General features: G+C 33.1%; 1 protein-coding gene across 5 annotated transcripts in view; it reads right to left on the bottom strand.

Moving 5' to 3' along the window:
- erg (ETS transcription factor ERG) overlaps positions 1 to 20000 on the bottom strand; it is a 136876-nt gene that overhangs the window by 1747 nt on the left and 115129 nt on the right. For all 5 annotated transcript variants that reach the window (XM_079804627.1, XM_079804625.1, XM_079804629.1 and 2 more), the window contains 2 exons: positions 19542 to 19589; positions 1 to 277 (listed from right to left, as the gene is read on the bottom strand). The exon at positions 1 to 277 is cut by the window's left edge and continues 1747 nt beyond it. In XM_079804627.1, the coding sequence (XP_079660753.1) occupies positions 1 to 277; positions 19542 to 19589 (325 nt within the window). The remainder of the gene's footprint in view (positions 278 to 19541; positions 19590 to 20000) is intronic.

The following is a 20000-nucleotide window of genomic DNA, read 5'->3' as shown; positions in this document are numbered from 1 at the left end:
AGGGCCTGAGCGATTCCGTGGAAGTCGAACTTGTACGCGTAGCGTTTGCCGTGCACTTTGGTCATGATGTTCTTGTCGTAGTAGTAGCGCAGGGCTCGACTCAGCTTGTCGTAGTTCATGTTGGGCTTGCTCTTCCGCTCACCCCAGCGCCGCGCCACCTCGTCTGGGTCGGTCATCTTGAACTCGCCGTTGGTTCCTTCCCACGTGATGCAGGACGAGTTGGAGCTGTCGGACAGAAGCTCCAGGAGGAACTGCCACAGCTGGATCTGCCCCGAGCCTGAGAACACATTAGGATGGGACAACTTTAATTAATTAACTAATTATACAATTATATATCCTTTATACAACTCAGTACACTCAATATATAGTACAGCAAATCTCAACTGTTATTGTTTATACAGTGTCATCAAAAATTGTATTATTTATCATACAGCTTTATATCGCAGTAAAACGTAACTATATATGGTACAGCTCTATATATCGTCACAAAACGTAACTATATATCGTACAGCTCTATATATAACGTAACTATATATCCTACAGCTCTATATATCGCAGCAAAACGTTACTATATATCGTACAAGTCTATATATATCGTTACAAAGCATAACTATATATCGTACAGGTCTATATATATATCGCAACAAAACGTAACTACATATTTCGTACAGCTCTATATATATCGCCGCAAAACGTAACTATATATTGTACAGGTCTATATATCGCAATAAAACGTAACTATATATCGTACAGGTCTATATATATCGTCACAAAAAGTAACTGTATATCGTACAGCTTTATATAATCGCAGCAAAACGTAACTATACATCGTACAGCTCTATATGTATTGTCACAAAATGTAACTATATATCGTACAACTTTATATAATCGCAGCAAAACCTAACTATATATCGTACAGCTCTATATATATATTGCAACAAAACGTAATTATATTTCGTACAGCTCTATATATCGTCACAAAACGTAACTATATATCGTACAGCTCTATATATATTGTCACAAAACAACTATATTTCGTACAGCTCTATATACAGTGAGGAAAATAAGTATTTGAACACCCTGCTATTTTGCAAGTTCTCCCACTTAGAAATCATGGAGGGGTCTGAAATTGTCATCGTAGGTGCATGTCTGTGAGAGACATAATCAAAAAAAAAAAAATCCAGAAATCACAATGTATGATTTTTTAACTATTTATTTGTATGATACAGCTGCAAATAAGTATTTGAACACCTGTCTATCAGCTAGAATTCTGACCCTCAAAGACCTGTTAGTCTGCCTTTAAAATGTCCACCTCCACTCCATTTATTATCCTAAATTAGATGCACCTGTTTGAAGTCGTTAGCTGCATAAAGACACCTGTCCACCCCATACAATCAGTAAGAATCCAACTACTAACATGGCCAAGACCAAAGAGCTGTCCCAAGACACTAGAGACAAAATTGTACACCTCCACAAGGCTGGAAAGGGCTACGGGGAAATTGCCAAGCAGCTTGGTGAAAAAAGGTCCACTGTTGGAGCAATCATTAGAAAATGGAAGAAGCTAAACACGACTGTCAATCTCCCTCGGACTGGGGCTCCATGCAAGATCTCACCTCGTGGGGTCTCAATGATCCTAAGAAAGGTGAGAAATCAGCCCAGAACTACAGGAGGAGCTGCTCAATGACCTGAAAAGAGCTGGGACCACAGTTTCCAAGGTTACTGTTGGTAATACACTAAGACATGGTCATGGTTTGAAATCATGCATGGCACGGAAGGTTCCCCTGCTTAAACCAGCACATGTCCAGGCCCGGCTTAAGTTTGCCAATGACCATTTGGATGATCCAGAGGAGTCATGGGAGAAAGTCATGTGGTCAGATGAGACCAAAATAGAACTTTTTGGTCATAATTCCACTAAACGTGTTTGGAGGAAGAAGAATGATGAGTACCATCCCAAGAACACCATCCCTACTGTGAAGCATGGGGGTGGCAGCATCATGCTGTGGGGGTGTTTTTCTGCACATGGGACAGGGCGACTGCACTGTATTAAGGAGAGGATGAGATTTTGGGGAACAGCCTCCTTCCCTCAGTTAGAGCTGAAGATGGGTCGAGGCTGGGTCTTCCAACATGACAATGACCCGAAGCACAGCCAGGAGAACAAAGGAGTGGCTCTGTAAGAAGAATATCAATGTTCTGGCGTGGCCTAGCCAGTCTCCAGACCTAAACCCAATAGAAAATCTGTGGAGGAGCTCAAACTCAGGCCAGAAACCTGACTGATCTAGAGAAGATCTGTGTGGAGGAGTGGGCCAAAATCCCTCCTGCAGTGCAAACCTGCTGAAAAACTACAGGAAACCTTTGACCTCTGGAATTGCAAACAAAGGCTACAGTCCCAAATATTAACATTGATTTTCTTAGGTGTTCAAATACTTATTTGCAGCTGTATCATACAATTAATAGTAAAAAAATCATACATTGGAATTAATTTTTTTTGATTATGTCTCTCACAGTGGACATGCACCTACGATGACAATTTCAGACCCTCCATGATGTCTAAGTGGGAGAACTTGCAAAATAACAGGGTGTTCAAATACTTATTTTCCTCACTGTATATTGTCACAAAACGTAACTATATATCGTACAGCTCTATATATCGTCACAAAACGTAACTATATATTGTACAGCTCTATATATCGTCACAAAATGTAACTATATATCGTACAGCTCTATATATCGTCTCACAAAATGTAACTATATATCGTACAGCTCTATATATCGTCACAAAACAACTATATATCGTACAGCTCTATATATCGTCGCAAAACGTAACTATATATCGTACAGCTCTATATATCGTCACAAAACTTAACTATATATTGTACAGCTCTATATATCATCACAAAATGTAACTATACATCGTACAGCTCTATATATCGTCACAAAACGTAACTATATATCGTACAGCTCTATATATCGTCAAAAAGTGTAACTATACATCGTACAGCTCTATATATCGTCACAAAACGTAACTATATATCGTACAGTTCTATATATCGTCACAAAGTGTAACTATATATCGTAGAGCTCTATATATCGCCAAAAAACACAACTATATATCGTACAGCTTTATATATTGTCACAAAACGTAACTATATATCGTACAGCTCTATATATCATCACAAAACGTAACTATATATTGTACAGCTCAATATATCATCACAAAATGTAACCATACATCGTACAGCTCTATATATCGTCACAAAACGTAACTATATATCGTACAGCTCTATATATCGCCACAAAGTGTAACTATATATCGTACAGCTCTATATATCGTCCCAAAACTTAACTATATATCGTCCAGCTCTATATATCGTCCAGCTCTATATATATCGCAGCAAAACGTAACTATATATCGTACAGCACTATATATTGCAACAAAACGTAACTATATATCGTACAGCTCTATATATATCGTCACAAAACGTAACTACATATCGTACAGCTCTGTATATATCGTCAAAAAACGTTACTATATATTGTACAGCTCTATATATCAGAGCAAAACATAACTATATATTGTACAGCTCTATATATCATAAAATGTAACTATACATTGTACAGCTCTATATATCGCCACAAAGTGTAACTATATATCGTACAGCTCTATATATCGTCACAAAACTTAACTATATATCGTACAGCTCTATATATCGTCACAAAGCGAAACTATATATCGTACAGCTCTATATATCTTGCAGCAAAACGTAACTACATATCGTACAGCACTATATATCACAACGAAACGTAACTATATATTGTACAGCTCTATATATATCGCAGCAAAACGTAACTATATATCGTACAGCACTATATATTGCAACAAAACGTAACTATATATCGTACAGCTCTATATATATCGTCACAAAACGTAACTACATATCGTACAGCTCTGTATATATCGTCAAAAAACGTTACTATATATTGTACAGCTCTATATATCAGAGCAAAACATAACTATATATTGTACAGCTCTATATATCATCACAAAATGTAACTATACATTGTACAGCTCTATATATCGCCACAAAGTGTAACTATATATCGTACAGCTCTATATATCGTCACAAAACTTAACTATATATCGTACAGCTCTATATATCGTCACAAAGCGAAACTATATATCGTACAGCTCTATATATCTTGCAGCAAAACGTAACTACATATCGTACAGCACTATATATCACAACGAAACTTAACTATATAATGTACAGCTCTATATATCGCAGCAAAACGTAACTATATATCGTACAGCTCTATATATATCGTCACAAAACGTAACTATATATTGTACAGCTCTATATATCACAGCAAAACGTAAATATATATTGTACAGCTCTATATATATTGCAGCAAAACGTAACTATATATCGTACAGCACTATATAATCACAACAAAACGTAACTATATATTGTTCAGCTCTATATATTGCAGTAAAACGTAACTATATATCGTACAGCTCTATATATATCGTCAAAAAAACCTAACTATATATTGTACAGCTCTATATATCACAGCAAAACGTAACTATATATCATACAGCTCTATATATCATCACAAAATGTAACTATACATCGTACAGCTCTATATATCGCCACAAAACGTAACTATATATCGTACAGCACTATATATCACAACAAAACGTAACTATATATTGTTCAGCTCTATATATTGCAGTAAAACGTAACTATATATCGTACAGCTCTATATATATCGTCAAAAAATGTAACTATATCTTGTAGAGCGCTATATATCACAGCAAAACGTAACTATATATCGTACAGCTCTATATATATCGTCACAAAATGTAACTATATATCATACAGCTCTATATAATCGCAGCAAAACATAACTATATATCGTACAGCTCTATATATCACAGCAAAATGTACCTATATATCGTACAGGTCTATATATATCGTCACAAAACCTAACTATATATATCATACAGCGCTATATATTGTCACAAAACGTAACTATATATCATATAGCTCTATATATCGCAACAAAACATAACTATATGTCATACAGCTCTATATATCGCAGCAAAACAACTACATATCGTACAGGTCTATATATATCGTCACAAAACGTAACTATATATCGTAGAGCTCTATGAATCATCACAAAACGTAACTATATATCATACGGCTCTATATATCGCAGCAAAACGTAACTATATTATACTGCTCTATATATATAGTCACAAAATGTAACTATATATCGTACAGCTCTATATATATCGTCACAAAACGTAACTATATATCATACAGCTCTATATATCGCAGCAAAACGTAACTATATTATACAGCTCTATATATATCGTCACAAAATGTAACTATATATCGTACAGCTCTATATATATCATCACAAAACGTAACTATATATCTTACAGCTCTATAGATCATCACAAAACTTAACTATATATCGTACAGATCTTTATATTGCAGTAAAACGTAACTATATATCGTACAGCTCTATATATATCGTCACAAAATGTAACTATATATTGTACAGCTCTATATATCGCAGCAAAACGTAACTATATATCGTAGAGCTCTATTTATATCGTCACAAAACATAACTATATATTGTACAGCTCTATATATCGCAGCAAAAAGTAACTATATATCGTACAGCTCTATATATAGTCACAAAACGTAACTATGTATATTGTACAGCTCTATATATCGCAGCAAAACGTAACTATATATCATACAGCTCTATATATATCGTCACAAAACGTAACTATATATCGTACAGCTCTATATCACAGCAAAACGTAACTATATATCGTACAGCTCAATATATATCGTCAAAAAATGTAACTATATATCATACAGCTCTATATATCGCAGCAAAACGTAACTATATATTGTACAGCTCTATATGTCATCACAAAATGTAACTATACATCGTACAGCTCTATATATCGTCACAAAACACAACTATATATCGTACAGCTCTATATATCATCACAAAATGTAACTATACATCGTACAGCTCTATATATCGTCACAAAACGTAACTATATATCGTACAGCTCTATATATCGCCACAAAACACAACTATATATCGTACAGCTCTATATATCGTCACAAAACGTAACTATATATCGTACAGCTCTATATATCGCCACAAAGTGTAACTATATATCGTACAGCTCTATATATCGTCCCAAAACTTAACTATATATCGTCCAGCTCTATATATCGTCCAGCTCTATATATATCGCAGCAAAACGTAACTATATATCGTACAGCACTATATATCGCAACAAAACATAACTATATATCGTACAGCTCTATATATATCGTCACAAAACGTAACTATATATCGTACAGCTCTGTATATATCGTCAAAAAACGTTACTATATATTGTACAGGTCTATATATCAGAGCAAAATATAACTATATATAGTACAGCTCTATATATATCGTCACAAAATGTAACTATATATCATACAGCTCTATATAGCATCACAAAATGTAACTATACATTGTACAGCTCTATAAATCGCCACAAAGTGTAACTATATATCGTACAGCTCTATATATCGTCACAAAACTTAACTATATATCGTAGAGCTCTATATATCGTCACAAAGCGAAACTATATATCGTACAGCTCTATATATCTTGCAGCAAAACGTAACTATATATCGTACAGCACTATATATCACAACGAAACGTGACTATATAATGTACAGCTCTATATATCGCAGCAAAACGTAACTATATATCGTACAGCTCTATATATATCGTCACAAAATGTAACTATATATTGTACAGCTCTATATATCACAGCAAAACGTAACTATATATTGTAGAGCTCTATATATCATCACAAAATGTAACTATACATCGTACAGCTCTATATATCGTCACAAAACGTAACTATATATCGTACAGCTCTATATATCGCCACAATGTGTAACTACATATCGTACAGCTCTATATATCGTCACAAAGCGTAACTATATATCGTACAGCTCTATATATATTGCAGCAAAAGGTAACTATATATCGTACAGCACTATATATCACAACAAAACGTAACTATATATAGTTCAGCTCTATATATTGCAGTAAAACGTAACTATATATGGTACAGCTCTATATATATCGTCAAAAAACTTAACTATATATTGTACAGCTCTACAGGGAGTGCAGAATTATTAGGCACGTTGATTTTCTGATCATATTTTTTTTCCAGGCACATTTGACCAATTCCAAACCACAGTAATCCTAATAACTACTATTGATTTTGTATTTAATAATGTATAAGTGATACATAATTGTTCATAAAGGCTGGAAATGAAAATCACCTTATATTCAGGTGTGCAGAATTATTAGGCATGTTTTCTTTTACAGATAAATTGAGCCAAAAAAGAGATTTAACTCAGACTGAAAAGTCAAAAAGTATTAAATGCCCATGAGAAGGATGCAATACTAATGCAATACTAGACATTGCAGTTAAGGCATGACCATTGGACAGTGAAATGCTCGTTGGGTCAGCAGGGTCAGACAAAAACAGGTGGTGGAGAAAAGACACCTGTTAACCGCAAAAGAATTAAGAATTAAGGTGAAGAATTAAGGGTGAAACCATCAGGAACCCTTTAGTCTCCAGCGCCACCATTTTCCAGAGCTGAACCTACCTGGAGTCTCCAGAAGTGCAGGTGTCAGGATCTCAGAGACTTCAGTTAGGTAAAGAATCCTAAAAAATGACCCCCACTAGATAAGAATCACAAGCTGAAGTGTTGTAAAATACATGAAGAAGGTTTTTTTATAGGCTTTATGAACAGATAGGTTAAGAGTGACTCTTGAAGGACCAGCACCACATCCTCTAGTACCACTGTTTGAAGAATTCATCTTCCAGAATCTGGCAGTACGTTTTGGGAGTTCATTTTTAGTCCATCTCTGCAAAACGGACTTCAGGATGGACTAAAATGAACTCCCAAAACGTACTACACTTCAGCTTATGATTCTTTTTAAGGGGGGGTCATTTTTTAGGATTCTTTACCTAACTGAAGTCTCTGAGATCCTGACACCTTGCACTTCTGGAGACTCCAGGTAGGTTGCAGCTTTGGAAAATGGTGGCGCTGGAGACTTAAGGGTTCCTGATGGTTTCACCCTTAATTCTTCACCTTAATTCTTAATTCTTTTGCAGTTAACAGGTGTCTTTTCTTCACCACCTGTTTTTGTCAGATCCTGCTGACCCAACGAGCATTTCACTGTCCAATGGTCATGCCTTAACTGCAATGTCTAGTATTGCATCTATATATCACAGCAAAACGTAACTATATATCGTACAGCTCTATATATATCGTCACAAAATGTAACTATATATCATACAGCTCTATATATCGTCACAAAACGTAACTATATATCATACAGCTCTATATATCGCAGCAAAACATAACTATATATCGTACAGGTCTATATATATCGTCACAAAACGTAACTATATATCGTACAGTTCTATGAATCATCACAAAACGTAACTATATATCATACAGCTCTATATATCGCAGCAAAACGTAACTATATTATACAGCTCTATATATATCGTTACAAAATGTAACTATATATCGTACAGCTCTATATATATCACAGCAAAACGTAACTATATATCGTACAGCTCTATATATATCGTCAAAAAATTTAACTATATATCGTACAGCTCTATATATCACAGCAAAACGTAACTATATATTGTACAGCTCTATATATCATCACAAAATGTAACTATACATCGTACAGCTCTATATATCGCCACAATGTGTAACTACATATCGTACAGCTCTATATATCGTCACAAAGCGTAACTATATATCGTACAGCTCTATATATATTGCAGCAAAACGTAACTATATATCGTACAGCACTATATATCACAACAAAACGTAACTATATATTGTTCAGCTCTATATATTGCAGTAAAACGTAACTATATATCGTACAGCTCTATATATATCGTCAAAAAACGTTACTATATATTGTACAGGTCTATATATCAGAGCAAAACATAACTATATATAGTACAGCTCTATATATATCGTCACAAAATGTAACTATATATCATACAGCTCTATATAGCATCACAAAATGTAACTATACATTGTACAGCTCTATAAATCGCCACAAAGTGTAACTATATATCGTACAGCTCTATATATCGTCACAAAACTTAACTATATATCGTACAGCTCTATATATCGTCACAAAGCGAAACTATATATCGTACAGCTCTATATATCTTGCAGCAAAACGTAACTATATATCGTACAGCACTATATATCACAACGAAACGTGACTATATAATGTACAGCTCTATATATCGCAGCAAAACGTAACTATATATCGTACAGCTCTATATATATCGTCACAAAACGTAACTATATATTGTACAGCTCTATATATCACAGCAAAACGTAACTATATATTGTAGAGCTCTATATATCATCACAAAATGTAACTATACATCGTACAGCTCTATATATCGTCACAAAACGTAACTATATATCGTACAGCTCTATATATCGCCACAATGTGTAACTACATATCGTACAGCTCTATATATCGTCACAAAGCGTAACTATATATCGTACAGCTCTATATATATTGCAGCAAAAGGTAACTATATATCGTACAGCACTATATATCACAACAAAACGTAACTATATATAGTTCAGCTCTATATATTGCAGTAAAACGTAACTATATATGGTACAGCTCTATATATATCGTCAAAAAACGTAACTATATATTGTACAGCTCTACAGGGAGTGCAGAATTATTAGGCACGTTGATTTTCTGATCATATTTTTTTTCCAGGCACATTTGACCAATTCCAAACCACAGTAATCCTAATAACTACTATTGATTTTGTATTTAATAATGTATAAGTGATACATAATTGTTCATAAAGGCTGGAAATGAAAATCACCTTATATTCAGGTGTGCAGAATTATTAGGCATGTTTTCTTTTACAGATAAATTGAGCCAAAAAAGAGATTTAACTCAGACTGAAAAGTCAAAAAGTATTAAATGCCCATGAGAAGGATGCAATACTAATGCAATACTAGACATTGCAGTTAAGGCATGACCATTGGACAGTGAAATGCTCGTTGGGTCAGCAGGGTCAGACAAAAACAGGTGGTGAAGAAAAGACACCTGTTAACTGCAAAAGAATGAAGAATTAAGGTGAAGAATTAAGGGTGAAACCATCAGGAACCCTTTAGTCTCCAGCGCCACCATTTTCCAGAGCTGAACCTACCTGGAGTCTCCAGAAGTGCAGGTGTCAGGATCTCAGAGACTTCAGTTAGGTAAAGAATCCTAAAAAATGACCCCCACTAGATAAGAATCACAAGCTGAAGTGTTGTAAAATACATGAAGAAGGTTTTTTTATAGGCTTTATGAACAGATAGGTTAAGAGTGACTCTTGAAGGACCAGCACCACATCCTCTAGTACCACTGTTTGAAGAATTCATCTTCCAGAATCTGGCAGTACGTTTTGGGAGTTCATTTTTAGTCCATCTCTGCAAAACGGACTTCAGGATGGACTAAAATGAACTCCCAAAACGTACTACACTTCAGCTTATGATTCTTATTTAGTGGGGGTCATTTTTTAGGATTCTTTACCTAACTGAAGTCTCTGAGATCCTGACACCTTGCACTTCTGGAGACTCCAGGTAGGTTGCAGCTTTGGAAAATGGTGGCGCTGGAGACTAAAGGGTTCCTGATGGTTTCACCCTTAATTCTTCACCTTAATTCTTAATTCTTTTGCAGTTAACAGGTGTCTTTTCTCCGCCACCTGTTTTTGTCAGATCCTGCTGACCCAACGAGCATTTCACTGTCCAATGGTCATGCCTTAACTGCAATGTCTAGTATTGCATCTATATATCACAGCAAAACGTAACTATATATCGTACAGCTCTATATATATCGTCACAAAATGTAACTATATATCATACAGCTCTATATATCGTCACAAAACGTAACTATATATCGTACAGCTCTATATATCGCAGCAAAACATAACTATATATCGTACAGGTCTATATATATCGTCACAAAACGTAACTATATATCGTACAGTTCTATGAATCATCACAAAACGTAACTATATATCATACAGCTCTATATATCGCAGCAAAACGTAACTATATTATACAGCTCTATATATATCGTTACAAAATGTAACTATATATCGTACAGCTCTATATATATCACAGCAAAACGTAACTATATATCGTACAGCTCTATATATATCGTCAAAAAATGTAACTATATATCGTACAGCTCTATATATCACAGCAAAACGTAACTATATATTGTACAGCTCTATATATCATCACAAAATGTAACTATACATCGTACAGCTCTATATATCGCCACAATGTGTAACTACATATCGTACAGCTCTATATATCGTCACAAAGCGTAACTATATATCGTACAGCTCTATATATATTGCAGCAAAACGTAACTATATATCGTACAGCACTATATATCACAACAAAACGTAACTATATATTGTTCAGCTCTATATATTGCAGTAAAACGTAACTATATATCGTACAGCTCTATATATATCGTCAAAAAACGTAACTATATATTGTACAGCTCTATATATCACAGCAAAACGTAACTATATATCATACAGCTCTACATATATCGTCACAAAATGTAACTATATATCATACAGCTCTATATAATCGCAGTAAAACATAACTATATATCGTACAGCTCTATATATCACAGCAAAATATACCTATATATCGTACAGGTCTATATATATCGTCACAAAACCTAACTATATATATCATACAGCTCTATATATCGCAACAAAATGTAACTATATATCGTACAGCGCTATATATTGCCACAAAACTTAACTATATATCATATAGCTCTATATATCGCAACAAAACGTAACTATATCTCATACAGCTCTATATATCGCAGCAATACAACTACATATCGTAGAGGTCTATATATATCGTCACAAAACGTAACTATATATCGTAAGGCTCTATGAATCATCACAAAACGTAACTATATATCATACGGCTCTATATATCGCAGCAAAACGGAACTATATTATACTGCTCTATATATATATCGTCACAAAATGTAACTATATATCGTACAGCTCTATATATATCGTCACAAAACGTAACTATATATCATACAGCTCTATATATCGCAGCAAAACGTAACTATATATCATACAGCTCTATATATCGCAGCAAAACATAACTATATATCGTACAGGTCTATATATATCGTCACAAAACGTAACTATATATCGTACAGTTCTATGAATCATCACAAAACGTAACTATATATCATACAGCTCTATATATCGCAGCAAATTGTAACTAGATTATACAGCTCTATATATATCGTCACAAAATGTAACTATATATCGTACAGCTCTATATATATCATCACAAAACGTAACTATTTATCTTACAGCTCTATATATCGTCACAAAACTTAACTATATATCGTACAGATCTTTATATTGCAGCAAAACGTAACTATATATCGTAGAGCTCTATATACATCGTCACAAAACATAACTATATATTGTACAGCTCTATATAATCGCAGCAAAAAGTAACTATATATCGTACAGCTCTATATATATTGTCACAAAACGTAACTATATATATTGTACAGCTCTATATATCGCAGCAAAACGTAACTATATATCGTACAGCTCTATATATATCGTCACAAAACGTAACTATATATCGTACAGCTCTATATATCACAGCAAAACGTAACTATATATCGTACAGCTCTATATATATCGTCAAAAAATGTAACTATATATCATACAGCTCTATATATCGCAGCAAAACGTAACTATATATTGTACAGCTCTATATATCATCACAAAATGTAACTATACATCGTACAGCTCTATATATCGTCACAAAACGTAACTATATATCGTACAGCTCTATATATCGCCACAATGTGTAACTACATATCGTACAGCTCTATATATCGTCACAAAGCGTAACTATATATCGTACAGCTCTATATATATTGCAGCAAAACGTAACTATATATCGTACAGCACTATATATCACAACAAAACGTAACTATATATTGTTCAGCTCTATATATTGCAGTAAAACGTAACTATATATCGTACAGCTCTATATATATCGTCAAAAAACGTAACTATATATTGTACAGCTCTATATATCACAGCAAAACGTAACTATATATCATACAGCTCTACATATATCGTCACAAAATGTAACTATATATCATACAGCTCTATATAATCGCAGTAAAACATAACTATATATCGTACAGCTCTATATATCACAGCAAAATATACCTATATATCGTACAGGTCTATATATATCGTCACAAAACCTAACTATATATATCATACAGCTCTATATATCGCAACAAAATGTAACTATATATCGTACAGCGCTATATATTGCCACAAAACTTAACTATATATCATATAGCTCTATATATCGCAACAAAACGTAACTATATCTCATACAGCTCTATATATCGCAGCAATACAACTACATATCGTAGAGGTCTATATATATCGTCACAAAACGTAACTATATATCGTAAGGCTCTATGAATCATCACAAAACGTAACTATATATCATACGGCTCTATATATCGCAGCAAAACGGAACTATATTATACTGCTCTATATATATATCGTCACAAAATGTAACTATATATCGTACAGCTCTATATATATCGTCACAAAACGTAACTATATATCATACAGCTCTATATATCGCAGCAAAACGTAACTATATATCATACAGCTCTATATATCGCAGCAAAACATAACTATATATCGTACAGGTCTATATATATCGTCACAAAACGTAACTATATATCGTACAGTTCTATGAATCATCACAAAACGTAACTATATATCATACAGCTCTATATATCGCAGCAAATTGTAACTAGATTATACAGCTCTATATATATCGTCACAAAATGTAACTATATATCGTACAGCTCTATATATATCATCACAAAACGTAACTATTTATCTTACAGCTCTATATATCGTCACAAAACTTAACTATATATCGTACAGATCTTTATATTGCAGCAAAACGTAACTATATATCGTAGAGCTCTATATACATCGTCACAAAACATAACTATATATTGTACAGCTCTATATAATCGCAGCAAAAAGTAACTATATATCGTACAGCTCTATATATATTGTCACAAAACGTAACTATATATATTGTACAGCTCTATATATCGCAGCAAAACGTAACTATATATCGTACAGCTCTATATATATCGTCACAAAACGTAACTATATATCGTACAGCTCTATATATCACAGCAAAACGTAACTATATATCGTACAGCTCTATATATATCGTCAAAAAATGTAACTATATATCATACAGCTCTATATATCGCAGCAAAACGTAACTATATATTGTACAGCTCTATATATCATCACAAAATGTAACTATACATCGTACAGCTCTATATATCGTCACAAAACGTAACTATATATCGTACAGCTCTATATATCGCCACAATGTGTAACTACATATCGTACAGCTCTATATATCGTCACAAAGCGTAACTATATATCGTACAGCTCTATATATATTGCAGCAAAACGTAACTATATATCGTACAGCACTATATATCACAACAAAACGTAACTATATATTGTTCAGCTCTATATATTGCAGTAAAACGTAACTATATATCGTACAGCTCTATATATATCGTCAAAAAACGTAACTATATATTGTACAGCTCTATATATCACAGCAAAACATAACTATATATTGTACAGCTCTATATATATCGTCACAAAATGTAACTATATATCATACAGCTCTATATAATCGCAGCAAAACATAACTATATATCGTACAGCTCTATATATCACAGCAAAACGTACCTATATATCGTACAAGTCTATATATATCGTCACAAAACCTAACTATATATATCATACAGCTCTATATATCGCAACAAAATGTAACTATATATCGTACAGCGCTATATATTGTCACAAAACGTAACTATATATCATATAGCTCTATATATCGCAACAAAACGTAACTATATATCATACAGCTCTATATATCGCAGCAAAACAACTACATATCGTACAGCTCTATATATATCGTCACAAAACGTAACTATATATCGTACAGCTCTATGAATCATCACAAAACGTAACTATATATCATACGGCTCTATATATCGCAGCAAAACGTAACTATATTATACAGCTCTATATATATCGTCACAAAATGTAACTATATATCGTACAGCTCTATATATCGTCACAAAACGTAACTATATATCATCCAGCTCTATATATTGCAGCAAAACGTAACTATATATCATACAGCTCTATATATCGCAGCAAAACATAACTATATATTGTACAGGTCTATATATATCGTCACAAAACGTAACTATATATCGTACAGTTCTATGAATCATCACAAAACGTAACTATATATCATTCAGCTCTATATATCGCAGCAAAACGTAACTATATTATACAGCTCTATATATATCGTCACAAAATGTAACTATATATCGTACAGCTCTATATATATCGTCACAAAACGTAACTATATATCTTACAGCTCTATATATCGTCACAAAACTTAACTATATATTGTACAGATCTTTATATTGCAGTAAAACGTAACTATATATCGTACAGCTCTATATATATCATCACAAAATGTAACTATATATTGTACAGCTCTATATATCGCAGCAAAACGTAACTATATATCGTACAGCTCTATATATCGCAGCAAAACATAACTATATATTGTACAGCTCTATATATCGCAGCAAAAAGTAACTATATATCGTACAGCTCTATATATATTGTCACAAAACGTAACTATATATATTGTACAGCTCTATATATCGCAGCAAAACGTAACTATATATCGTACAGCTCTATATATATCGTCAAAAAACGTAACTATATATCGTAGAGCTCTATATATCACAGCAAAATGTAACTATATATCGTACAGCTCTATATATATCGTCACAAAACGTAACTATATATCGTACAGCTCTATATATCGCAGCAAAACGTAACTATATATCGTACAGCTCTATATATCGCAGCAAAGCGTAACTATATATCATACAGCTCTATATATCGCAGCAAAACGTAACTATATATCGTACAGCTCTATATATATCACAAAACATAACTATATATCGTACAGCTCTATATATCGTCACAAAACGTAACTATATATCGTACAGCTCTATATATATCGTCAGAAAACATAACTATATATTGTACAGCTCTATATATAACAGCAAAAAGTAACTATATATCGTACAGCTCTATATATATTGTCACAAAACGTAACTATATATATTGTACAGTTCTATATATCAAAGCAAAACGTAACTATATAACGAACAGCTCTATATATATATCGTCACAAAACGTAACTATATATCGTACAGCTCTATATATCACAGCAAAACGTAACTATATATCGTACAGCTCTATATATCACAGCAAAACGTAACTATATATCGTACAGCTCTATATATCACAGCAAAACGTACCTATATATCGTACAAGTCTATATATATCGTCACAAAACCTAACTATATATATCATACAGCTCTATATATCGCAACAAAATGTAACTATATATCGTACAGCGCTATATATTGTCACAAAACGTAACTATATATCATATAGCTCTATATATCGCAACAAAACGTAACTATATATCATACAGCTCTATATATCGCAGCAAAACAACTACATATCGTACAGCTCTATATATATCGTCACAAAACGTAACTATATATCGTACAGCTCTATGAATCATCACAAAACGTAACTATATATCATACGGCTCTATATATCGCAGCAAAACGTAACTATATATCATACAGCTCTATATATCGCAGCAAAACTTAACTATATATTGTACAGGTCTATATATATCGTCACAAAACGTAACTATATATCGTACAGTTCTATGAATCATCACAAAACGTAACTATATATCATACAGCTCTATATATCGCAGCAAAACGTAACTATATTATACAGCTCTATATATATCGTCACAAAATGTAACTATATATCGTACAGCTCTATATATATCGTCACAAAACGTAACTATATATCTCACAGCTCTATATATCGTCACAAAACTTAACTATATATTGTACAGATCTTTATATTGCAGTAAAACGTAACTATATATCGTACAGCTCTATATATATCATCACAAAATGTAACTATATATTGTACAGCTCTATATATCGCAGCAAAACGTAACTATATATCGTACAGCTCTATATATCGCAGCAAAACATAACTATATATTGTACAGCTCTATATATCGCAGCAAAAAGTAACTATATATCGTACAGCTCTTTATATATTGTCACAAAACGTAACTATATATATTGTACAGCTCTATATATCGCAGCAAAACGTAACTATATATCATACAGCTCTATATATATCGTCACAAAACGTAACTATATATCGTACAGCTCTATATATCACAGCAAAATGTAACTATATATCGTACAGCTCTATATATATCGTCACAAAACGTAACTATATATCGTACAGCTCTATATATCGCAGCAAAACGTAACTATATATCGTACAGCTCTATATATCGCAGCAAAGCGTAACTATATATCATACAGCTCTATATATCGCAGCAAAACGTAACTATATATCGTACAGCTCTATATATATCACAAAACATAACTATATATCGTACAGCTCTATATATCGTCACAAAACGTAACTATATATCGTACAGCTCTATATATATCGTCAGAAAACATAACTATATATTGTACAGCTCTATATATAACAGCAAAAAGTAACTATATATCGTACAGCTCTATATATATTGTCACAAAACGTAACTATATATATTGTACAGTTCTATATATCAAAGCAAAACGTAACTATATAACGAACAGCTCTATATATATATCGTCACAAAACGTAACTATATATCGTACAGCTCTATATATCACAGCAAAACGTAACTATATATCGTACAGCTCTATATATCACAGCAAAACGTAACTATATATCGTACAGCTCTATATATCGCAGCAAAGCGTAACTATATATCATACAGCTTCTATATATCGCAGCAAAACGTAACTATATATCGTACAGCTCTATATATCGCAGCAAAACATAACTATATATCGTACAGGTCTATATATATCGTCACAAAACGTAACTATATATCGTACAGTTCTATGAATCATCACAAAACGTAACTATATATCGTACAGCTCTATATATCGCAGCAAAACGTAACTACATTATACAGCTCTATATATATCGTCACAAAATGTAACTATATATCGTACAGCTCTATATATATCATCACAAAACGTAACTATATATCGTACAGATCTTTATATTGCAGTAAAATGTAACTATATATCGTAAAGCTCTATATATATCGTCACAAAATGTAACTATATATTGTACAGCTCTATATATCGCAGCAAAACGTAACTATATTATACAGCTCTATATATATCGTCACAAAACGTAACTATATATCGTACAGCTCTATATATCGCAGCAAAACGTAACTATATATCGTACAGCTCTATATATCGCAGCAAAGCATAACTATATGTTGTACAGCTCTATATATATCGTCACAAAACATAACTATATATTGTACAGCTCTATATATCGCAGCAAAAAGTAACTATATATATCGTACAGCTCTATATATATTGTCACAAAACGAAACTATATATATTGTACAGCTCTATATATCACAGCAAAACGTAACTATATATCGAACAGCTCTAAATATATCGTCACAAAACGTAACTATATATCGTACAGCTCTATATATTACAGCAAAACGTAACTATATATCGTACAGCTCTATATATACCGTCACAAAACGTAACTATATATCGTACAGCTCTATATATCAAAGCAAAACGTAACTATATATCGTACAGCTCTATATATCGCAGCAAAGCGTAACTATATATCATACAGCTCTATATATCGCAGCAAAACATAACTATATATCGTACAGTTCTATATATATCACAAAACATAACTATATATCGTACAGCTCTATATATCGCAGTAAAACGTAACTATATATCGTACAGCTCTATATATATATCGTCACAAAACGTAGCTATATTATTTTCCAGGTTAGGTTATGTTTATATAAAGTTGGATATATATAATGAAATGTCCATCTTTTTCCGTATACATACAGTACTCTCTCACAAAGCAATATATACTATTAATGTAATATTATCGTCCAGCTCTATACGGCTAAACGCTATAAGGCATGAAGATATTCAGATGTTATAAACATTAACATGATTTTCTGTAAAGCGCTATATATATAAATCTGGAGCGGATCTAGAGAAGCGTTGAGTCTCACCTGGATTGGCCAGCCGGCTGCTCGTCGGCCCTAAAATCTGATACGGATCTACGGAGAAGACGACAGACATCAGACACAAGCGCTCCAGCTGATCTATGCTCATCTCTTTAAGCTTTCTGTCATGTATGAATGCTGTATCTAGTGTCATATATCATATGGTAAATGTGCTAGCTATAAAACATTTAATTTTCCCCCAAAATGTGGAAATTAAAGCAACAAAATCAGTCACTGTCATCACAAAAATGACCAGAAGAACAGTGAAGACAATATCACCATCAGTCCTTCAATCCTTCCCCTGCTCTCTGTCTGTCGCTGTGTTTTCTCTTTTCTGTGTCTTATAGATTCTGCTCTTTTTCCTCATTTGTTTCTGTTATCAGCAATAGCAGGAAAACACAGCGCTCCAGCAGTTTAACGGGGAATCAGCTGAAACTATGGTGTCATTTCCTTCCTAAGGAATCA

This window comes from Gobio gobio (genome assembly GCF_949357685.1).
Source record: "Gobio gobio genome assembly, chromosome: 22".
NCBI classification, from domain to species: Eukaryota; Metazoa; Chordata; class Actinopteri; order Cypriniformes; family Gobionidae; genus Gobio; species Gobio gobio.
Note: the sequence above shows the minus strand (reverse complement) of the source record. Positions and strands in the feature narration are given on the sequence as shown.